Below are 23,679 nucleotides of genomic sequence, written 5' to 3'. Positions count from 1 at the left end.
GCGCCCCTGCCCAGTCATGTAAAATAAATAGATTAGGGCCTAATGAATTTATTTAAATTGACTGATTTCCTTATATGATCTGTAACCCTGTAAAATCGTTGCATGTTGCGTTTATATTTTTGTTCAGTTTACTTACTACTAAACATCACTAAAAATAACAAAAGTATAAATCAAATATTATCAGTCCAAGTTGATATTCAAAGCATTTGGCAAGAATAAGAGAAATGTAATGTACTTTTTATTGTAAATAAAAAATAACACCTCAAACAAAGTAGAAGAAACAAGCCACACAAAGATGAGCAACATTTGGCAGAGGTAGCAGCACAATGCAGAAAGTCCTTTTAAGCCCTCAAAGTTTGCTTTGTGATTTCAGAACATTGAATAAATAATGCAGATGTTGCTATTTTTAGCTTTGTGGAATGCTTTTTACAGCTTACAACCAAAGACAAGTCGTCTGAGGATAGAATATAATAATTATATAATATACGAATCAAAAAGTTAACACAATAAAAAAGCATGGAAACAGGACGGTTTTCAAGAAAATGTTCATAAATAGTACAAAAACACACAAAATGTAAAATATGAAGCCCAATGCAGTGCACAGTAGCCTACACACAGTAGGGGAAAAAATACAATTTCAAGCGCACCGGGTTAAAAACTATGTACATTTTGCACTTTCATTAATGCTACAATATCAGGCTGTTTCCTACCTTTTCATACTGTTGTGTGGGAAAGTGATTTTGCTGAATCATGTTTATCTGTGTTAACATACAGTACAGTAGTGCAGCTTAAATACAAATACCGTACTCTTATCACACCCACATAAAGCATTCTTCTGACAACTGAATATCTAACAAATACAGATGGCACCCTATTCCCAATACAGAGCATGACTTTTAAACGGAGCCCAGTGCACTAAATAGGGAATAGGGTGCCATTTAGGACACAAGCATGATATGCAGTAGTGAGCTTCCACAGTGTTTTTTTTATGGCTCTCTGATGGGGATCTGTTGTTTGCACACGTCCAGACGAGCGCCAGTCCATTGTTTGGTTTTATAACCATCTTTGCTGGTTGGTAGCCATGGCACCCAGGCCTCTGGCCCCGAAGTCTAATCCCGTCCGGTGTGGTGAAATTCCAGACATGGGCTGAATCATCCCAGTATTGCAGTCGTACTCCCAAATGTTATCATAGTCCATTTGCTGGTCATCTGGCTCAGATGGTTCAAGGTACGAGTTGTGATCTGTGGGGGCAAGAGAAACGATTCCCAGGCTTTTAGTTTGATAGCAGTAGAAGAAGAAGAATAGAAGGCCTCGCCCAGATTGGGAAACAGTTTTGGGACCAGGTCCAATGTATATAACTCTCTCATGGTGTGAACTGCCTTCTTCGGCTTAACGTACTGTGCTGTAAAACCAGTACTGTGGCATGCCTATACAACATCACCCACGTTTGTCCTCTGTTTTCTCCTGGGAATTGTGCAAAGACACAGAGCTTGAAATGATCACCGGGAATGTCCTAATATCCAATTACAGGTTATATTTGGAGATAACCTCTTAAAACGCATCCTGTTTTTATATTAGATAAAAGGGCCCATGGATATGAGCTAGAGAGAGCAGCCCTTGCCCAGTTGTGTGCTGTCAATCACAGTTGGTAGTAACCCTGTCTGGAACAGTGTTCTCTTACACTGGATTCCCCCCCCCCCCCCCCCCCCATGAGACACCTGCACACATGGCATTTAAAGCTGGCCTAAGCTCCATTTCATTGGCACACCTGTGCATTTCCTGCACTTTTCTCTCTGCAGAGATAGCCTGTCTGACTGCATGCTGACAGTGACAAACACACCCAGTCCAATAGTCTACCGTTCTGTACTATACTGGCCTATACTGTATGTGTAAATATGCCCTGTTTTTCTTGGAAGTGGTAAAAATACAGTCCCCTTATGAATAGGCTTCTGTGTCATTGAGGATGTTGAAGCAAATTGTTACCAACTAAGGCTGATTTTAGTGGGATTTAAGTGTGTGATTGACGATGTGACAATATCATAGAGAGGTTTGAAATGGTGAGCATTCCTTTTTCTTGTCAGAAAGAAATGCTAAATACATAGTAAGCTAAAGGTAACCAACTTACTTGCTGTTTCAGTTTTAAAACATAGCATAACATAGTATCATTTTCTGGTCCTAACAGTACAAGGTGAAGAATGTTGTTCCATTGTGAGTGCAGTGTGCAAGTTTACATGAGCACGCTTGACATTCTTACCTGGTGAGAAACCATATAGCATCTGGGTGGTGTTCATAGCAGGCATCACGGGGAAGACCCTCTGTCAAAAGATGAGGACACAAAGTTGCTTCGCATGTACAAGAACAACAAATAGTACTTTAGGGGGGATTATTATAGAGTACAACAAATGGAGATTATACCCACAGTATTCAAAAATAAATATGATTGATCCATAATGCATTAACTATGGCCGGAATTTAAACCTTACAGCGCTGTCGACAGTGTGCCTTTTAAAGGCAATGTTCCTGTGTTTGTGGAGATCACATTCAAGGTAAGGGCTGTGGATGTCGGCTTAATTCGAGAGCTTGGGAATACAAGGTTATATCTGCACAAAGATGATCCTGAGATAATTGGCTTTAAAGTTCCGAACCCTCATTGGTTTGAATGGTGTCAGCATTTTTTATCTTGCATTATTTTTATTTAACAACATGAATTGGGATATTTAGAGCACTACATACTGTAGGTAGAGAACATTGAACAGAACAAGGCTATGTCAATAACTATAATTTTGACAAAAACTAAGATAGAACCTTATAGTCCCAAGCTCTCATTAGAAATTACCTTTGAATGTCAAGCGCTACAATGCTCCAACACAGTATGGATTGAATCCCAGCCACATGCTTACCATACATACAAGGTCAAATAAATATTGCATTTACAACTCCACACTGTAAGTTGCATTGGCCGGTATATATAAAGTGTCTCAGAGTAGGAGGGATCTAGGACCAGCAGTAACGCTTTGTGATTGTGAGTCATTGAGTTTCAGTTTCTCACCTCCTCTTGCACTGCTTTGGGTGCAGGCAGCAGCCTCAGTCTGGAGACGGCCTTAGCTCTCTGGTCTGGCCCCTGAGGGCCCTCCATCTCCAGCCCCTGGCCCTGGATGAGTACGAGACTCCTCCGGCAGCGCTTGCCCAGGGGAGGGGTGCGCAGCTGGAAGGAGGAGGGTAGGAGATGAGGGTCCTGCTGCTGCTGTGGTGGTCCTCTCACACACTGCTGTTGAGGGTCAGAGGAAAAGAACATTAGAAAGCCATAAGGTCAAATTGGTAGTAGCAATAGAGGTAGAATTGTAGTAGTAAAGTACTTTTGTGAGAAATGTTAAAAGGGTCACATAGATTTGATTGATTGAAAGGAATTGAATTGAACATGGAAAATGTTTTGAAATGAAATGTCCCAATTTACGCTACGAGCACTTATTAATTGGATGAAGTATCTGTCCAATGACAGTCATGCATATAAAGCCACTGAAAAGAAATGGACCTCAAACCTGCCAATGTGTCAATGCTGAGACTAGAGTCCAGACACACAACTGAAATTCCCGGGTATGCTTGTGGTGTAAACTGAGACTCTTGAATCCAGTATCATGACCCACTTACCGCTGGCTGCTGCCTGAGCCGGCTCTCCTCCTCCTGGGCATAGATGTCGGGGGTGCAGGGCTCGTCATACAGGGGCGACAGGGGCTGCCGGGGGGCGCACATGTCCGAGTGCCGTTGGGGGGCAGAAAGCGACGCGTACTTCAGGGACGTCTGTGGAGTGCTCCAGCTGTTGGACTGATCACACAGGGATTTCCAGCGGTTATCATTATTATTCCGTCGCTCACAGTCTTTGCTCTCAGCACAGGACATGAATGGACATTCTCTTTTCTAGCGCTCTCACGCTCGGGGACTAGCAGACGCTAATCATTTAAGCCACACTTAGTGCTGGGATTTAGGGTAGGGTTACCAAGCGGAGAGACGGGGCTAATCTCAGACATGATCTACAGAGGGGTTGGAGGGTGTAGTCTGCTAGCGTGACAACTGTCCGAGTTTGTGTGCATTATGTGACTCCTGGAGTGTATGCCGCTAGCCTGCTACACTTATCTGTCTTTAGTGACTTTAGAGGGGCGGCGTAAAATAGGCTGCTCTCCCTGAGTGCTGTCTGATTTAGTTTAGGAACCCAATGACAGCCGAAGGTTACGGAAAGTTGTTCCCTGTCCAGCATTTATGGGGTAATATCTTCCCTAAGACATATCTACTGAATTAAGCTGGATAGGTACTGTAACATATCGTTTTACACCGCTGGCAACTATCCTTCTACTCCTTTAACTGACAGCCCTGTTGTTTTGTGGTAAACTGTTTCGGTTCTTGCACACATGATGAACAGCAAAGCATAGTCCCAGAGGGAATATTCCATAATCAAGTTAGCGAGTACCTTGACGAGAGGGGCCTTCTCCAGATACTGTTGGGTGCTGGCGCGGTCACAGTGCAGGCCTGAGTAGGGCATGTTGTACACCGGCCCCTCAGGGGTGAGGTAGGAGCAGCGCTGCGGGGAGGAGTAGCGCTGCGACAAAGGTCGGAGGTCGCGCTCGGGCCTAGTGTGGGATGACACGCTGTTGCTGCGGCTTCCCAGTCGAGCCATCTCGGTGGACGTGGGCCGACTGGAACTGTACTGTAAGGACACACAGACAGAGGGCAAAGGTCAAGATGGTCAGTAACATCAAAACTAACAGGGGTGATACGAATTAACACAAAAGGGATGTGCCGGACCCGGACTCAGACTAAGTCTCGTTCTGAACTATAAAGCACCAAGATATTCTCCATTGAGCATGCTTTTTAGTCCAGGGCTTAATTTGGATCCGGGAAATTGGCCCAAAGAGTTCAAACAAATCTGTAATCTGGCGAACCTGTTATGATGCTATTGTTCCTATACCCGCCCTGAAAAGTAAAGTTGTATTCCTGCTTTGCTTAAATAGCACCCAAAGTCTAGCTGATGTTATTCGCTGCCAAAGTGTAAGCAAGGAAAGTTGAAGATTTCAAATCATCTTAATTTGTACCGGGGAGGTGCAGTTCAGTAGCTAAAAGTAGGCTACACACACCAAGAACAACATGTTTCTGGGCAGAGAGCTTTTCCCTCTATAAGCTAATTGGATGAGCGACCAGTCTGCAGGGTCCTTCGTTATTTAGGGAGTCCGATCAAGGTCTTGATAGCATACGGCACTTCTGTTGATTCTTGAGGTCTCTCTGTTCTCAGGTAACCTGTTGATTGCTAAGGCAGCGAGTAAGTGCCCCTCATTTCTTATGGTCAAATGTGTCTTTATGGTGTTATATCGGAGGGAAAAAACAAATATGTTTTGATCTCATTTTCGGGAGGCTTCAGGACTTCAGCGTTGGCTTGGGTTGTAACAGGAGAGGCACGGTCTAGACCTTGGTTAATAATTAACCTTTGGAAACGAAAAGTGCTCCTACTGCTCTGCCCAACTCCACCAAAACAAACAAGCTCTTTCATGATAGAGTCCTGTGGACATCAGATACATGCTTTATACCAGCTACGTAAATACCCCCACCACAGAGCAGAGCCTTACAACACCACATGCGGTGGTGTAAAAGTACATACATTAACTTTACATGGGCATACCAGTAGTACACACTCAAATTCACTCTAGTTTCTTAGTAGAAAGCAGACCTCGGTCAAGTACTTTCGAACACTGTTTTTGAGGTGTACTTAATTGAGCTTGGAGTTTGCAATTTCATGTTAATTTAATAGTCTTATTTTGCTAATTGTGGGCCGCTGTCTGTAATTGTTGCCTAATATCTCTCTAGGAGCTGATCCGTCGTCAGGATTGTGGAATAAATCGAATGTCAAGGTAAGATTTGAATGGAGAAAGCTGATCCAAGATCAGCGCTTGCCTTTTTTTTTATCCTTTCAGTATTGACACATGCTCCAATGATGCACTTGTGAACGCTCTCTTTACGTGGTGTTCTGGGAAGCACATGACAATTCTGGCCGTTATAGGAACAATGCATCGTTAAAACACTCGTAAGTTCCATCGCTATCAGGAAACCAGGCCTTGGACAACCTAAACCAATCGCAGCTTGAGTATCTGAATGTATTTGACCTATGTATTTGATCCAGGTCTGGTAGAAAGTGTTTAAATGCACACTTACACACAGGGGTTCTGTGTACCCTGGGGACAGAGGGTTGTCCTCGTGTCTGGGGGGGAACTGGAGGTGGTGGGTTCCAGACCCTGAACCCCGTCCACTGTGGGACTGGCCCAGCCTCAGAGACTCACTCCGACCCTGGCTGTTCCGACCCTGGCTGTTCCGACCCTGGCTCTGGCTGTTCACACTCCACCTGTCAAACTCTGGAGCCTAGTTGGAACAATACAGCACGACGTGTTAACAAATGAAACCAACCAAACGGACAGTCGAACACAGTTCCAATTGAGGTGGAATATAGTTTGAGTTGCATATTAATGGATCATAAATAAGACAACGTGCTTGCACCAAACCAAAACAAGGTAACTTAGAATGGGTACATTAATGCAATATTCATAGCCTTGATATGGCAATAGCCTCCAATATAATGCTGTCTCACCTCTCTCGGCGTGGGGGTGTAGATGATGTCATAAACAGGGGGCGGGGGACTGAGCACGGGGACATCAGAGGCTTTGAAGCACTGGATCCAGTCGCAGAACTCCCTCTTATCAAGACAGGACACCACGATAGGGTTTATAAGCTTGCCTGGGAAAGCAGAGCCAGTTCATGGATTCAGTCACTCATTGGAGTGTGCATGAGGCAATTTGCACTTAAGTGAACTTAATTTGCAATTTAGATTTAAAAATGAGTGTAGCTCAGCGGTCAAGTTACCTTCGATCATGAAGGTGTTGGGCTTGACGTCCTGGCAGGGTGTGGTCACAGTGATCATGTTGAGTGGAAGTTTCCCCTGTGATCACACACACACACACACTGTTACACACACTTCTGACACACAGACAGGTCAGAGGGAGACGATTGCAAACATGACAAAGTATGTCCTTGAGTGTAATTAAGCTGTCATAGGCTATGAGTCACTCATACGAGCTAGAGGTGAGACTAGGGTCAGAGCAGTACATCTACTGTATGCTAAATATCTATACTGCAGCTAAGAGTAAGCCTGAGTACCAGTCTGTTTATGATTTCATGCCAACTCCTTGGCATGACAAGGATTTGACATGATGCCACAAACAGATCTGGGACCAGGCTAGCTAAGAGTCTATCCATGGTTCAGCGGGACGTTTTAAAATTACCTTGTAGAACAGGCCGTGGCACTCTTCTGATAGGATGATCAGAGTGGTGGGGTACATCACCAGTAGTCTGTCACTATGCTCCTATAGTGGACACAATAGCAACAATCAACTCTCACTGCATTCAATAGCTAATTCAATGTTCAGTATGTTCAGCCATGGTGCGGATGTTTGTCTCTCAGGTTGATACAGAGAGACTCATCCATGCTTTCATTACAAGCAGGCTTGACTACTGTAATGCTCTCCTGTCTGGTCTACCCACGAAAGCCATTGGTCAACTGCAAAATTGGTCAACTGCTGCAGCATGGGTACTGAACAAGACCAGACAGAAAGCACACAATTGTGCACCCAATACATGAGGCATGCTTTTAAGTTATGTGCCCAGTAGGTCCCTCAGGTCCACTGGCCTTTTAACTATGCCAAAACTCAGGACCAAGAGGCATAGAGAGTTTAGTTATTATGCCCCCAGCCTCTGGAATAGCCTGCCAAAGAACCTGAGGGGGCCGAAACTGTGGACATACTTAAAAGAGATCTTACAACACAACTTTTTAGCTTTGCTTTTCCTTAGGGTGCTTTTTAGTAATTCAGTTTATGCTATTCTTCAGTTTTTTATCCTCTTATGTTTGTTGTGTAGTAAATATTTAAGTTTTTATTTTAATCGTTTTTTATTCATTTTTTCCTGTGAAGCACATTGCTTTGCATTCCATGTCTGAAATGTGCTGTGTAAATAAACCTTGATTTGATTTGATTTAGATTGTATCTTGTGTTCAGTGGAAGATGAAGTGTCATGTCTTAGAGCTAATGTGTGTTCACGTCAGATGCAGTGTTGCTGTTACACAGTTCTACTGGGCTTTCTGTGTCAAATATTAAAGGCCCTTACAATGAAACAGTAGCTAAATGCAAGTGGGCTGTTATCTCCCCGACCGTGTGTGAGTGCGTGTGCTTGCATGTGTGCGTGGCTGACAGACAGCTGTGAGGTGAGACGTTACAGCTGTGAGGTGAGTCAAGTTGTTGCTTGAGCCAAGCAACTGCCTTTCACACACCCAGTTTACGAGCCCTCAAACTCCCCCCCCCCCCCCCCCCGGAGACTTCAACCAGCCAACCGCTATTTCCCACCAAACATTAATTTGCAGGTTTACCCTCGGGCTACATGAGTCATGTTTTTTGATAGGATTAAGCCTAGTCAGCAATGGGCAGCATGTACTTCTTTGGTTGCTGTCCTGTTTGGCTAGCAGAGTAACATGTTTTGTAGGAGTCTCAGTAATTGTAGTAGACTCCTTTAATGCCCATACCCTTCCACAAGGTATAGAGTCACAGCAACACCGCCCACTCCTTGTGTGTGTGTGTGTGTGTGTGTGTGTGTGTGTGTGTGTGTGTGTGTGTGTGTGTGTGTGTGTGTGTGTGTGTGTGTGTGTGTGTGTGTGTGTGTGTGTGTGTGTGTGTGTGCGTGTTTAATTATACTTGTGGAGACCAGAAGTCTCCAAAAGAATAGTAAACAAACAAAACATTTAGTTTAGGTTTTTTTTTTTGTTACAAGGTCAAATGCTATTTTTAGGGGGTTTAGGGGTAAAGTTAGAATTGGTATTAGAATTAGGTTTAGGCTTAGGAGCTAGGGTTAGGGTTAGGTTTTCAGGGTAAGGGTTTGGGAAAATAGGATTTAGAATGGGACTGAATTGTGTGTCCCCACAATGTTAGTTATATAATACTGTGTGTGTGAGACAGTGAGCTCTGCGGTAAAAGCTATTGATTGATTATGTTATTTTTACTCATTCTCAGATCCCTGCTGTCAGTCTGATAATGGGTTGGAGTCATAACTGTCTACTGGACAATTCCACGAATCGTCTAGTTTCACAAAACGACTTAGCAACAGTCAAGACCATGAACACACTATCTTATTCATTTATCTTAATATGCTTTCTTTGTTTATGAGCAAGTGTATTGTGCGCATTCAGGGTTCTTTGTTTTGGTGATATTTCGATACTCATGTCAAACTTCCAGAGAAGATGGCCAAATGTTATAATTTTTTACTGACACGTCATGTTTTAGTGGCTATAATGTTTCAGTGGCAGGTTATAACATTTCAGTGACTAGTTATAATGTTTCAGTAACATGACAGGTTATAACATTTCAGTGACTGGTTATAATGTTTCAGTAACATGACAGGTTATAACATTTCAGTGACTGGTTATAATGTTTCAGTAACATGACAGGTTATAGCATTTCAGTGACTGGTTATAATGTTTCAGTAACATGACAGGTTATAACATTTCAGTGACTGGTTATAATGTTTCAGTAACATGACAGGTTATAACATTTCAGTGACTGGTTATAATGTTTCAGTAACATGACAGGTTATAGCATTTCAGTGAGGTGGGTGTTGTACCTGGCATGGGAGGTGCTGAAGGTGGACTTTGGTCACATAGGTGATGGGCCCCAGACTCTCACGCTGAGAACCCTCCCACTCATAGATGGGCTCTTTACTGATAGAGTTCCTCAGCTCCTCTCTCCCCTCCGTGCTCTCCTCTACTTTCTGCTAGAAACAGGTAGACATAGCGAGACATGGAAATAATCAACTTTACCACACCAGTTATGAAGGATAAACATTAAACACATAGCAGAACTTCTCCACCGTATGAGCTATTATTGCCATAACTTTGGGGCTTTTCCTCATTTAATAGTGGCACAGTCATACGTAAATAATATATTGTATACAACTGTATAATGAAACAAATTGTTCCTACACCAGCTGTTACTATTGCAGGTGGTACAGAAGCAACACGGCATTCATTATTTTTTGCTTTTGTTGTCATTCTCAGAACATTGCATTTCTGAACTGTGCCCTGATACTTGTATTTCATCACCTATTTAATGTATGTGTTCAGCCTTTTCCACACATGTGGGTGTAGCCATACTATGACCCAGTGCAGATGTGAGTCTAGTGATGTGGTCGTGGTGCGGTCACAGTCATGACCGCTCCCTGGGATCATGATGCCCTCAAGGAGAGACAGCCATGACTCAACACATCCTGCTGATGGACAACTTTTTAACATCAGGATCATCCCAGGGTGTAGCTCCTACGTTGGCCTACTCAACTGGTTTTCTTTCCTTCAATTCCATCTGACCTGCCATACAAATGAAACAGTATTATTTGATTACCTTAACCCTGGTGTAGGTCTCGAGAGGTGCAATGGGGGTGCCCCCGTTGATCTCGATGTGTTCTTTGAGCAGGCCAAACCACAGGTCCATCTCCTCCTGGTTGGAACAGTAGACAATGATGGGGTTCAGGCTGACACCTGCAGGGGTCAAAGATCATGGGGTCAGAGGTGTCAAGCACTACCCTATTTATTTACAGACAGAAAGTCCTACGTTATGCCAATGGCAGCTTGTCGTCGCCGGTAAATCATGCTTTTGGGTGCTTTTGGGTTTCCCGCTATTTCAGAAAGAAACTATGTAAAAAAAAATATATATAAATAAGTAGAGCTCCCTGTCATGTTAATTACCCATTCTGTCAAACTTCCACAAAATATCCACTGTAGCGTCAAAACAGGTTCGGTTACGTGTGAAACCACTGACTGACAGTGCATTTGGAAAGTATTCACCCCTTGACTTTTTCCACATTTTGTTACGTTACAGCCTTATTCTACAATGAATTAAATTGTTATTTTTTTTCTCATAAATTTACACACAATACCCCATAATGTAAAGCAAATAAATGGTTTTCAGAATTGTTTGCAAATTTATAAAAAATAATTTAACGGCGATATCACAGAACGATGGAGGCCACTGTGTTCTTCGGGACCTTCAATGCTGCAGAAATCTTTTGGTACCCTTCCCCAGATCTGTGCCTCGACATAATTCCTTCGACCTCATGGCTTGGTTTTTGCTCTGACTTGCACTGTCAACTGTGGGACCTTATATAGACAGATGTGTGCCTTTCCAAATCATGTCCAATCAATTGAATTGACCACAGGTTGACTCCCATCAAGTTGTAGAAACATCTCAAGGATGATCAATGGAAACAGGATGCAGTGGAGCTAAATTTCGAGTCTCATGGCAAATGGTCTGAATACTTATATAAATAAGGTACTTCTGTTTCATTTGCCAACATTTCTAAAAAATGATTTTCACTTTGTCGTTATGGGGTATGTGTGTACATTGATGAGGGAAAAATTATTGAATTAATATTAGAATAAGGCTGTAACGTAACAAAATGTGGGAAATGTCAAGGGGTCTGAATACTCTCCGAATGCACAATACATGTAAACCATTTACAGGAGAGCGTGTGTGACCTGCGCCAGTATTCATAAAGCACCTCAGAGCACGACTGCTGATCTAGGATCAGGTCCCCCATGTCCATGTGATCTTATTCATTATGATCTAAAAGGGAAAACTAGTCCTAAATCACCACTTCTACTTTGAGATGCTTGACACATATGGCCCCTGCTCTCTTTAGCCTCCTAACAGCTCACCTAGTGGAGAAATAAGCCCACCTTCCTCCGGACTGCCTTCCTTCCCAAGAGGAATGTAGCCTACAGAACCTGATGTTAAAAGAGCTGGAATCTCCCTTTATCAGCCCTACACATACCAAAGATAACAGGCGAGATAGCCTCTTTCATTCCATTCCCACGCATTCATCATTGTTAGCAGGGCAGGCCCCAGGCATAAGTGACATAAGCGATTGCTTAGGAACTGCTCTCAACTTACTTTGGAGAGTTGGAATAGTAGAAGTGCAAGTTCAAAATGTGTTTGTGCATTAGCTGTTTTTCTCGTTATGACAGTTACTGACAATCACTCAATATCATTAACATGGCATAAATCATGGCACAATCTTTAGAATATCAAGACATTAGCTTTAAAACTGCACAGATTTCTCTCCACCCTATGGCAAAATGGGAATAATTGCAGGAAATGTGTTATAAAAGTGCTAAATGTTCTCTCCGCCCCATGGCAAAAAGTGTAGAACTGCAGGATATTTACTTTAAAACTGAAACATTTCTCTCAGACGTCAAGAGGAAGCCACTAAAAAGTGTTTCCCCCTTCCACCAAATCTTCCCTTGGGCCCCCAAAAGGTTAGGGCTGGCCTTGATCGTCAGGAACGCTTGCCTTGGGCCCCCAAAAGGTTAGGGCTGGCCTTGATCGTCAGGAACGCTTGCCTTGGGCCCCCAAAAGGTTAGGGCTGGCCTTGATCGTCAGGAACGCTTGCCTTGGGCCCCCAAAAGGTTAGGGCTGGCCTTGATCGTCAGGAACGCTTGCCTTGGGCCCCCAAAAGGTTAGGGCTGGCCTTGATCGTCAGGAACGCTTGCCTTGCCAGCTGACTGTTCCCTTATTGGCAGCCTTGCTGGTCTTATTTGTAGATTTTCTTTCTATTCATTCCAGCTTTCATTTTTGCCCTTGATCATGACACTCCCTCGATTGAGGCATTTTTTCACAGGTCAAGCGAGGATGGAGAAAGCCTGACCGAGGGTATAACAGGTTATTTCTGGGGCCCAGCCCTATTGTTCTGACCCGTGGCTGATGTCATTAAGTGTTATTAACTGACTCATAGGAGTGCGAGAGTCCGGACTACGGGTAGCGCTGTCGACTCCGGACTTCTGAGCCCATTGTGTCCAGCTCCCACTTCCTTCCCTTCGCCACACATTCCTGGCTGTGTTGCCCACTCATATGTCTCACCCCCCCTCTCATTTCAAATGTATCTGTATCAGAATACAAAAATATGATGAATACACAGACTTACTCAAGTTATGACTGTTGCGACATGACCCTAACTAAACCTTTGTAGGAACTTCCCGGGACTTTCTAGGGCAGTATTCGGGAGTGTACGTGCACCTATCCATCATGCTAAGTCAACTCCTGTTGTTACGGCTTACAGGAAAGCTGATTCATCAGTGCAGCAATGAGAAAGATGTGAAAGATTTTCATTCCGAGATATCGCTGCTGAGCACAATCTCTCACTTGACTCAGAGTTTCGTCATGCTAACTCTACATGTGTTTCCAGTCAAGTGCACTGCAGCCTCCCTCTAGGTAAATAAAGGCTCTCTCAGAACAGGGAAAACATCTGAAACACAATATTTTATTAAATCAGTTTGTTCCAAGAAGTATATCTGAATGCGAAGTATGTTTTGGCCATGCGTAACAAAGAAAACATTTAGGGAATTATAAAGAAATATAAATAAAGAGATAATTCTCCATGACTTGAGCTGACTTCATGTGTCTACAAAAAGTATCATATTAGTGTCATGTTGAATTCAGAGAAACAACGATTATTATCGAACACATTTCAATCCCAAACCATAACAACTCTAGCCCAGTTGCCAGGTATGTCTGTGCTTTAGCCAACGCCGTTGACCTTCATTGTCATGCCATAGAAACTACAATAGAGGAGCTGACTAAGGCACATCCGATATGGCAACCATGCTCAAATTAAGCTTACAACTCTTTTTGGTCATCATTATCAAAGACACAGTGAAGTTGATAATGAAGTCCTTGAACATTTGGAGATCAGGGCAAAGCCTCTCAGAGAAGGAGTGCTGATCTAGGATCAGTTTTGCCTTTAAGATAATAATTAATAAGATTACATGGACAGATCCTAGATCAGCACTCCTACTTTGATATGTTTGTGGACACAGGCCCAGATCCTAAGAGGCCAAACTAGTAGGCGTTAATTAGGGTGCCCCTGGAATGTGTTATAGATTATATGTCTTCACGGGGCTGAGAGCGGGCCCTGGCCTTTCTGCCTCGACAGCTGAGAGAGTTCAGGGGCACCTGTCGTATAACAAGTGGGGCTTTCAAGAGAGGCTTGGCCCCCTGACCGAGAGCAGAGAGGGGCAACTCTAGTTAGTTTTGGTGGTTGAGGGGAGGTGAAAGGGGTCATGGCACTTTTGAATCACCGGAACGTCAGAACATAGGAAACGCCCCCCAGTTGAAAATAGCATGTGATGTTCGGCTTGGGATCGTGAAAGTGAATGTGGGCTCTGTCTGTCTTTGCTGAGAGAGAAACTAAACTTGAGCACCGTGTGCTTTACGTCATGTTTTTGCACACGTCATCCATTGACAGCCATACAAGATTTCCGTGACAGTCGAGTTATGTGCACACATCTCATGTGACTTTGAGACTGGTTGAAAGTAGACAGGCATTTAGACACTACAATATTGGTGTTGTTATGCAAATGTGAACCAACATTCCTATATTTTTGTCTCAATTGTTGAGAATAAAACCTTGCCTAGCACACCACTGAGTTACAGAGTAGCTTGAAGCTTGCCTGTGAATCATAAACAACTATAAACAGCCTACAAGACGATCCAATGGAAACGCAACACAGACTGATTGTCTATAGTCAATAGAAAAGATAAAACAGACGATTCCAACATCTCAGCGCTCCATGCTGTCTCAGTTCTGGATACCACTAGCACATGAAGTTCATCGTTTTTTACTTTCAAGTTAAAGGTCAACTCACCGTTGATCTGTAATGCAAATTCCTGGGGCTGGCTGTAGTTACCGTTTTGCTGCAGGTTGCAGATGGTGAGCTCTTTCAGAGGAAGAGTCCCCTGCACAGCACAAAACAAAGTCAAATCTTAGTCGTTCAATCATTCCATTTCATCATACACTATCATTGTCGGGACCATAGAAATATACTATATAGAAAGGATGGGGTACACTGTTTTTCAAGCGTACTGTACATCATAACTTAATTTTCTTTGCCAAATTTGATATTTTTTCCCATTCTCTGTAAACTTAAGGAACAATAACATTTTCAAACCTATATGAATTGAAATCAGTCACTCCCCTTTATGTACTCTGAACATTATATGACTCTAGGACCGAGAAATAATTTTCAAAATAGCTTCTGAAGTTTGGTGATTTTATGATCATAATTTGTTTCAGTTTTGGAGATACACGGTTTTCATCCAATAGTCACGATATTGTAGTCCGGTCTTTTGTTTTCCTTTTGTAAAAGATTTCAATCTAATTGCATTTCTAATTTCCGCAAATATCACTATTAGTTTGGCTTGAAACTAAAGCTAGCCAGGTACAATTATGATTGTATCAGGCCTTATATTTGTCATCATTTACTCAATGACTAATATCCAATATCCAGCAGCTTCCCATCCTGTCACTGAGTCTGGTGCGAGTCTAGAGCTAACAAAACATAGACACTGTACCACAGTGATTCATGACTGCTCATACTTTGCGAGACAGGTTTAGGAGACAGAATCATACACACTATGTTTACCAACACACAAGCCGTTGGCAAGGAACGTATGTCTAGAGGCATGTCATTTAGCGGATGCTCTTATACAGCGGGACTTGCACTCGCTGCACTGAAACTACTGAGTCATAGTAAACATTTCCTCACCATTTCAGTGATTTGCGATCATCACTCATTCATTTACAACATTTTGACAGCAATATGTCCATAAATAACAGCCTTTGAAAAACAGTTGGTTGGAAAGCCTCACCTGGTAGGTGAGTCCAGTGGTGTTGTTGGAGACGAAATGAAGGTGTGTCTGGAAAAGGTCCAGGTAGCAGTCATGCACATCCTGGAAAGAGAGAGAGATCATAGCCGATATCGTCAAACCAATCTGGAACTTGAAGCGAGAACAGTATAACACCAGAATCCCAGAATGTCTAATAACACCAACTGGAATATCACCTCATGACTATATGTCCATTGCGGTGGTCCTGAGGGGCAACATAGTCTTTGTTTCTACCCAGACCTCTGCACATTTTTTTCTTAAACCAGTGCAATTTATGTGTCCTAAACGGCACCCCATTCCTTATAAATTACATTTTTTTTTTGTTTGTTGTTTTTCTTGTTGAATTTTACCCCTTTTTCTCCCCAATTTCATGGTATCCAATTGTTAGTAGCTACCACCTTGTCTCATCGCTACAACTCCCGTACAGGCTCGGGAGAGACAAAGGTTTTAAGTCATGCGTCCTCCGATACACAACCCAACCAAGCCGCACTGCTTCTTAACACAGCGCGCATCCAACCCGGAAGCCAGCCGCACCAATGTGTCGGAGGAAACACCGTGCACCTGGCAACCTTGGTTAGCGTGCACTGCGCCCGGGCCGCCACAGGAGTCGCTGGTGCGCGATGATACAAGGATATCCCTACAAGGATATCCCCACGGACCTCCTGGTCGCTGTCGGTTATGACAGAGCCTGGGCGCGAACCCAGAGGCCCCCAAATTACACTACTTTTGACCAGAGCCTAACATCCTGTTGACAACATGTTTCTAACGGGTTGGTCTTATTCTTAATGATCTTATAATGCTGTCAACATTGGTTCATTTTACACCTATAGGAAGTGGTGTGCTGGGACTTGGATTATAAGAACTTGTGTTATTATGAGGACTTGTTTTATTATGAAGACTTGTTTTATTATGAGGACTTGTTTTATTATAAGGACTTGTGTTATTATGAGGACTTGTTTTATTATGAGGACTTGTTTTATTATGAGGACTTGTTTTATTATGAGGACTTGTTTTATTATGAGGACTTGTGTTATTATGAGGACTTGTGTTATTATGAGGACTTGTGTTATTGTGTGGACTTGTTTTATTATGAGGACTTGTTTTATTATGAGGACTTGTGGTATTATGAGGACTTGTGTTATTATGAGGACTTGTTTTATTATGAGGACTTGTTTTATTATGAGGACTTGTTTTATTATGAGGACTTGTTTTATTATAAGGACTTGTTTTATTATGAGGACTTGTTTTATTATGAGGACTTGTGTTATTATGAGGACTTGTGTTATTATGAGGACTTGTTTTATTATGAGGACTTGTTTTATTATGAGGACTTGTTTTATTATGAGGACTTGTGTTATTATGAGGACTTGTTTTATTATGAGGACTTGTGTTATTGTAAGGACTTGTTTTATTATGAGGACTTGTTTTATTATGAGGACTTGTTTTATTATGAGGACTTGTGTTATTATGAGGACTTGTTTTATTATAAGGACTTGTGTTATTATGAGGACTTGTGGGATTGTAAGGACTTGTGTTATTATGAGGACTTGTGGGATTATAAGGACTTGTGTTATTATGAGGACTTGTGGGATTATAAGGACTTTTGTTATTATGAGGACTTGTGTTATTATGAGGACTTGTGTTATTATGAGGACTTGTGGGATTGTAAGGACTTGTGTTATTATGAGGACTTGTGGGATTATAAGGACTTGTGTTATTATGAGGACTTGTGGGATTATAAGGACTTTTGTTATTATGAGGACTTGTGTTATTATGAGGGCTCGTGGGATTTCCCAAAGAGCCACTTGTGATTTACAATCACTTCCTGACATTTGACAAGCCAAGCCCTCAACTGTTTTAGGGTTCACCTCTTTTTTAACAAAACAGTGAAGAAATACTTCCTGGCTTTACGTTCGACATTGTATTGAGTTACCAAACAATGTGTTCTTTCTCCTATGACCTCATCCAACACTCCACTCTTTCAACCTTTTTTTCTCTCCCTCTTCTTGACAGCATGGTTGCATCTGTGACAGATTCCCACGGTTGGGCGCCTGTTTTTCCATATACCTGTTCTGAGATCAGCCCTGAGTTTGTCTCAGGGAGGTGTTTCCCCTCAGCATGTTCAAACACAGGTCCCCTAAGCTGAACCCTGTTTTGATTCATCACTGCCGGTCACCGCGTCAATGTTAGCTAAGCGTTAGCAAAGCGCTTCACACTGCCACAGAGCATAGGCTACATCCTGTCCCCTCCACCTGTTTGTTTGGTTCACCTCCCGTCGGGGTGACTAACACGCTGTTTCACTATGGGGCTGAGGCTTGTTTAAATACCTCATTTATCACAGTGACTGTGTAGAGATATGGTTATTGTACTTTATCATTGTTTCTGTTTCATCAATGTAGTTAGTTAAATACACTATATATACAAAGGTACGTTGCTGACAGGTGTATACAATTGAGCACACCACCATGCAATCTCCATAGACACACATTGGCAGCAGAATGGCCTTACTGAAGAGCTCAGTGACTTTCAACATGGCTCCGTCATAGGATGCTATCTTTCCAATAAGTGTCAGTTTGTTAAATTTTCTGCCCTGCTAGAGCTGCTAGAACTGTTATTGTGATGTGGAAACATCTAGGAGCAACAACAGCTCAGGCACGAAGTGGTAGGCCACACAAGCTGACGGAGCGGGACCGCCGAGTGCTAAAGCGCGTAGCACGTAAAAATTGTCTGTTCTTGGTTGCACCACTCACTACCGAGTTCCAAAATGCCTCTGGAAGAAACGTCAGCACAATAACTGTTGGTCGGGAGCTTCATGAAATGGGTTTCCATGGCCGAGCAGCCACACACAAGCCTAAGATCACCATGCAAAATGCCAATTATCGGCTGGACTGGTGCAAAGATCACCGCCATTGAACTCTTGAGCAGTGGAAACGTGTCCTCTGGAGTGATGAATCACGCTTCACCATCTGGCAGTCCAACGGACGAATCCGGGTTTGGCAAATGCCAGGAGAACGCTACCTGCCCGAATGCATAGTGCCAACTGTAAAGTTTGATGAGGAGGAAAAATGGTCTAGGTTGTTTTTCATGGTTCTGGCTAGTTCCCTTAGTTCCAGTGAAGGGTAATATTAATGCTACTGCATACAATGACATTCTAGACCATTCTGTTCTTCCAACTTTGTGGAAACAGTTTGGCGAAGGCTTTTTCCTGTTTCAGCATGACAATGCCCCTGTGCATAAAGTGAGGTCCATACAGAAATGGTTTGTCAAGATTGGTGTGGAAGAACTTGACTGGCCTGCACAGAGCCCTGACCTCAACGCCATCGAACACATTTGGGATGAATTGGAACGCCTACTCTGAGCCAGCCCTAATCGCCCAACATCAGTGCCTGACCTCACTAATGCTCTTGTGGTTGAATGGAAGGAAGTCCCAGCAGCAATGTTCCAACATCTAGTGGAAAGCCTTCCCAGAAGAGTGGAGGCTGTTAGAGCAGCAAAGTCGGGACCAACTCTATATTCATACCCATGATTTTGGATTGAAATGTTCAACGAGCAGGTGTTCACATACTTTTGGCCATGTAGTGTATATAAAGTGATATGTGTGTGTGTGTGTGTGTGTGTGTGTGTGTGTGTGTGTGTGTGTGTGTGTGTGTGTGTGTGTGTGTGTGTGTGTGTGTGTGTGTGTGTGTGTCTGTGTGTGTGTGTCTGTGTGTGTATGTCTGTGTGTGTATATGTGTGTATGTGTGTGTGTGTGTGTGTGTGTGTGTGTGTGTGTGTGTGTGTGTGTGCGTGTGTGCGTGTGTGTGTGTGTCTGTGTGTGTATGTCTGTGTGTACATGTCTGTGTGTGCATGTCTGTCTGTGTGTGTATGTCTGTGTGTATATGTCTGTGTGTGTATGTGTGTATGTGTGTATGTGTGTGTGTGTGTGTGTGTGTGTGTGTGTGTGTGTGTGTGTGTGTGTGTGTGTGTGTGTGTGTGTGTGCGTGTGTGTGTGTGTAGGTGTGTGTGTGTAGGTGTGTGTGTGTAGGTGTGTGTGTGTGTAGTTGTAGGTGTGTCTCACCTGGCAGTGGAGAAAGCGGAAACGGACTTTAGAATGGTGGACCATTCTGCCGTAGTTCTTGACATTGATGCTGCTCTTCTTCCAGCCGTGGACCGGGTCATAAGGGAACGGAGGGTCCCACTTAACGTTCTCGATCGTCTGTAGGTCTTTATGGGTCATTTCCTGCAACCGACAGTCACGTCAATGAACATTAGACCGCTGTACACAACAAAATAACGTAGCCCTTTCCTGTAGTCTCAATGACCAAAAGCGCCCTCTTTGGCCCCATGGGTGGAATGTTATTCAGATTTTGTATATTTACATCATTAATAAAGTGTTTTCTATGTCAAACAGTTTAGTTATATTTTAGTCTTCTGTGATGTATATAAAGTGTCATATTGTGATGCAAACTCAACATGTAATACATTTTAACTCTACATCTCCTCATTCAAAAGCCCTTAACCATGTGTGTGAGGTGTGTACTTTTGTTTCAAAGTAGACTTGTTTAAGACGACCAAGAATCACTCTGTGTGACCTTGATTTAGCCCACTGCAGTAAAAGGTGAAATATGTTGGGTTGTTAAGACAAGACTAACATAGAGGTAATGTGTTTTCTTAAAGGGTTATTTGGTTGTCCCTGTAGGAGAACACTTTTCTGGTTCCAAAGGTACAGGGACAGAAGTGTAGCTCATTTTATATAGATATATACTGTATACAGGTACAGACATAGTAAGTGTGTTGTCTGATATGGTGAGATGAGACAATATGACATGAAATATGTCTACGGTAGAGAGAGAGAGATGCATATTTTCAGCAGTCCTTACCTTCCTCGGGGTGACAGTGCAGAGGATATTGATGATGCTGTTGGACTTCTCCTGTCCTTCCTGGGGATAATTTTTACGGAACAAGCGGCTGCTGCTCGGGATGGAGAGGGAGGGAGGAGAGTGAGGGGAGGGGAGGGAGGAGAATGAGGGGAGGGGAGGAGAGTGAGGGGAGGGAGGAGAGTGAGGGGAGGAGAGTGAGGGGAGGAGAGTGAGGGGAGGGGAGGGAGGAGAGTGAGGGGAGGGAGGAGAGTGAGGGGAGGGAGGAGAGTGAGGGGAGGGGAGGGGAGGGAGGAGAGTGAGGGGAGGGGAGGGAGGAGAGTGAGGGGAGGGAGGAGAGTGAGGAGAGTGAGGGGAGGGGAGGGAGGAGAGTGAGGAGAGGAGGGAGGAGAGTGAGGAGAGTGAGGGGAGGGGAGGGAGGAGAGTGAGGGGAGTGAGGGGAGGGGAGGGAGGAGAGTGAGGAGAGTGAGGGGAGGGGAGAAGCATGTGTTAGAACTTGTTTACCATACAGGCCTGTAGCCTATCTGCTGGCTGTGCTACCAGTTGGGTTCCCAATGGCAGATAAAAACAATGAGTTCAAGACAAATGTGTTTCTTTCTGAAGAGTTATCTTGTCTGGTTTTTGTTTTGAAAGAGTGTGTGGGGTGTAAAAAAAAACTGCTTGGTGTCACATTGTAAATCTGGGCTTTTTTTCTCTGGTTTCTCCAAGTGGTCAAGTTCCCATTCCAACATAACCTTTGCTCTTTTTTTTCTTGACAGCTTAATGACGTCGAAACGTGGTTTGTGTCTCACCGTGTCATCTCAATTGACCAGGAACCCCCTTGTCAGTTCCGTTCGATATCACCAATTTAAATGAGCAGAACAATCGGGGCTTGTGTCTGAGATAGGCAGGGCATGAATAGATGAATCAGGCTTCAATGTCTTCCTTTGTCACGACTGACCCCTATCTGTCATCATTAGTGTCCCATTTTTATAACGAAGCTTTTCCGGTGCATTGATAACAGAGGGAGTCAACTTTTACAATCTCCCTCGAGTATATCTCCCTGAGTCCAATCTGAATGTAGTTAGCATAACAACAAAGATATTGTTCGCACTATGTGGGAATCAACTTCGGATCAGTATCTGATAACTGACTAACATGACTGGCAAGCATCAATCATCAAATAAAGAGATCACCATTTTGCAAGGTCTTGTTCTTTGAGTTCTGAACAGAACCATATGTTGTGTACACTGACTATCTGACGCAGTCCAGAAATGTAAATTCAAAGAGGAATGCAGATAATAGACAGGTAGCTGCGAAGCTAGCATTCTTTGTGTCACTGGATTGGCATTCACATTCACTCGCTTGGCTCTGTAGGGAATACCTGAACTGAACCTGGCCTGTTTCCCTAACACACAGGCAGCAGGACATAGAGGAAGTGAGAACACAGATGTTATTTTTCCAAGTTGAAAAATCAATTCACCTGTGTATGTGTGTGAGAGAGAGAGCCCACTCACTCTGAAATGTTAATTTACTTGTAGAGTATATTGTTCCAAACAATGTCTTAAAATGAACAACATCAAAAAGGGTCATTTTGAGATGTTCATATGAAATATATGAATGTGAAAATGTGTATTTCAGAATCTCGACATTCTCCATATTTTAGAACACACTGCATGGAGTATAATGACACCAAGATGTTGTCTGTATCACGTCCGATTCCCAGATCACAGGGTCTTTACAGGAGGCATACATACAGTAGATCTAAAATGGACACACTGATCATGATGAAAAATAAATCATGGTTTGGGATACAAATGTAAAAAGCATGTCAAACATCCTTCTCCCAATGAAGTTTCTGTGTGAGAACTGCCAGAACAATCTGAGATACCAAAAATATGTTCCGCTGTGGGGAATCGCCCATAAGAAAAAGCATTTCTCTGAGGGTCAGAAAGTCTTGACTTATTTATACTGATAGTTCATTAAAGTAGCATAAGAAAGTCTTGACTTATTTATACTGATAGTTCATTAAAGTAGCATAAGAAAGTCTTGATTTATTTATACTGATAGTTCATTAAAGTAGCATAAGAAAGTCTTGATTTATTTATACTGATAGTTCATTAAAGTAGCATAAGAAAGTCTTGATTTATTTATACTGATAGTTCATTAAAGTAGCATAAGAAAGTCTTGACTTATTTATACTGATAGTTCATTAAAGTAGCATAAGAAAGTCTTGATTTATTTATACTGATAGTTCATTAAAGTAGCATAAGCTTACAGCACCGCTAATCAATTCTTGAGCAGCCGTCCAACCATTACAAGATAATTCTTTCATGACCAGGATATTGACACTTCATGTTCTGGCAGTGTTCCTATTCAATTCGAACCAGTCTATTCTATTCTAATGGGGCTTAGATCCTGATAAGAGGAAACAACCATATTATCTGACAACCGACATATCAGCTTAGATGCAAATTAAGAGGCAAATGGTAACTGCAGTACACACATACAGTTTAAAACACCGTTGTAATTATGGTTCACACAGTCAAAAAGGTATCACTGCTCATGTGCTCTCATGTACCTTTGTGATCCTGACTCTGACCCCATTAACCTCACAACCTCCATTTAAACCACACAGCTCCAACGCTGTGAAATACCAGGATTCCCTACCAGCTGAAACAGCCAGTCTAAAACAACACACCACAACAAATGAGCCAGACACGTATGACATTTAGGCTCCGCTCCGTCTTGAACAAACACCAGACGTACAGTGAAAAGACAAAGTTGAGGGTTTTGTGAGGGATTGTTATTCCTTCCTTACCTGTTCCTGCGTATGAAACTCTTGCTGGAGAACCTGAAGTTGTGTTGAGGAACACATGACATGCTGCTCCCCATGTTGCTCTACTGTTGTTGGGGCTGTAACCTCCTCTGTAGACGTCCTGGATTGTATTCCCTGTGTGATGGTGAATGTGTAATCCAAAGCAGACTGTATGGTGGTGTGCTCCTTGCTGAAGTCAGGCAGATACTGAGGGAGAAGTGGGCAGGGCTGAGTGCTG

At 43.0% G+C, this 23,679-nt stretch overlaps 1 protein-coding gene across 2 annotated transcripts; it reads right to left on the bottom strand.

The window, feature by feature from the left end:
- Positions 1-225: 225 nt before the first annotated feature.
- On the bottom strand, positions 226-23,679 carry LOC110491836 (pleckstrin homology domain-containing family N member 1). 2 transcript variants are annotated; one of them, XM_036946734.1, is made up of 16 exons: positions 23,445-23,679; positions 20,648-20,738; positions 19,846-20,007; positions 15,771-15,851; positions 14,768-14,858; positions 10,470-10,606; positions 9,697-9,846; positions 7,317-7,397; positions 6,898-6,973; positions 6,626-6,771; positions 6,196-6,399; positions 4,463-4,699; positions 3,649-3,822; positions 3,050-3,268; positions 2,255-2,315; positions 226-1,241 (listed from the first exon to the last, which is right to left on the bottom strand). In XM_036946734.1, the coding sequence occupies exons 1-16, from the start codon at positions 23,516-23,518 to the stop codon at positions 1,054-1,056; spliced, it is 2,172 nt and encodes a 723-aa protein (XP_036802629.1). In that variant the 5' UTR covers positions 23,519-23,679; the 3' UTR covers positions 226-1,053. The 2 variants fall into 2 exon arrangements, with proteins under 2 accessions (XP_036802629.1, XP_036802630.1); XM_036946735.1 differs by having other exon boundaries at positions 9,697-9,843.

Source organism: Oncorhynchus mykiss, chromosome 16, assembly GCF_013265735.2.
Source record: "Oncorhynchus mykiss isolate Arlee chromosome 16, USDA_OmykA_1.1, whole genome shotgun sequence".
In the NCBI taxonomy this organism is placed as follows: Eukaryota; Metazoa; Chordata; class Actinopteri; order Salmoniformes; family Salmonidae; genus Oncorhynchus; species Oncorhynchus mykiss.
The sequence above is the reverse complement of the archived record's forward strand: the minus strand, read 5'-3'. Positions and strand labels throughout refer to the sequence as shown.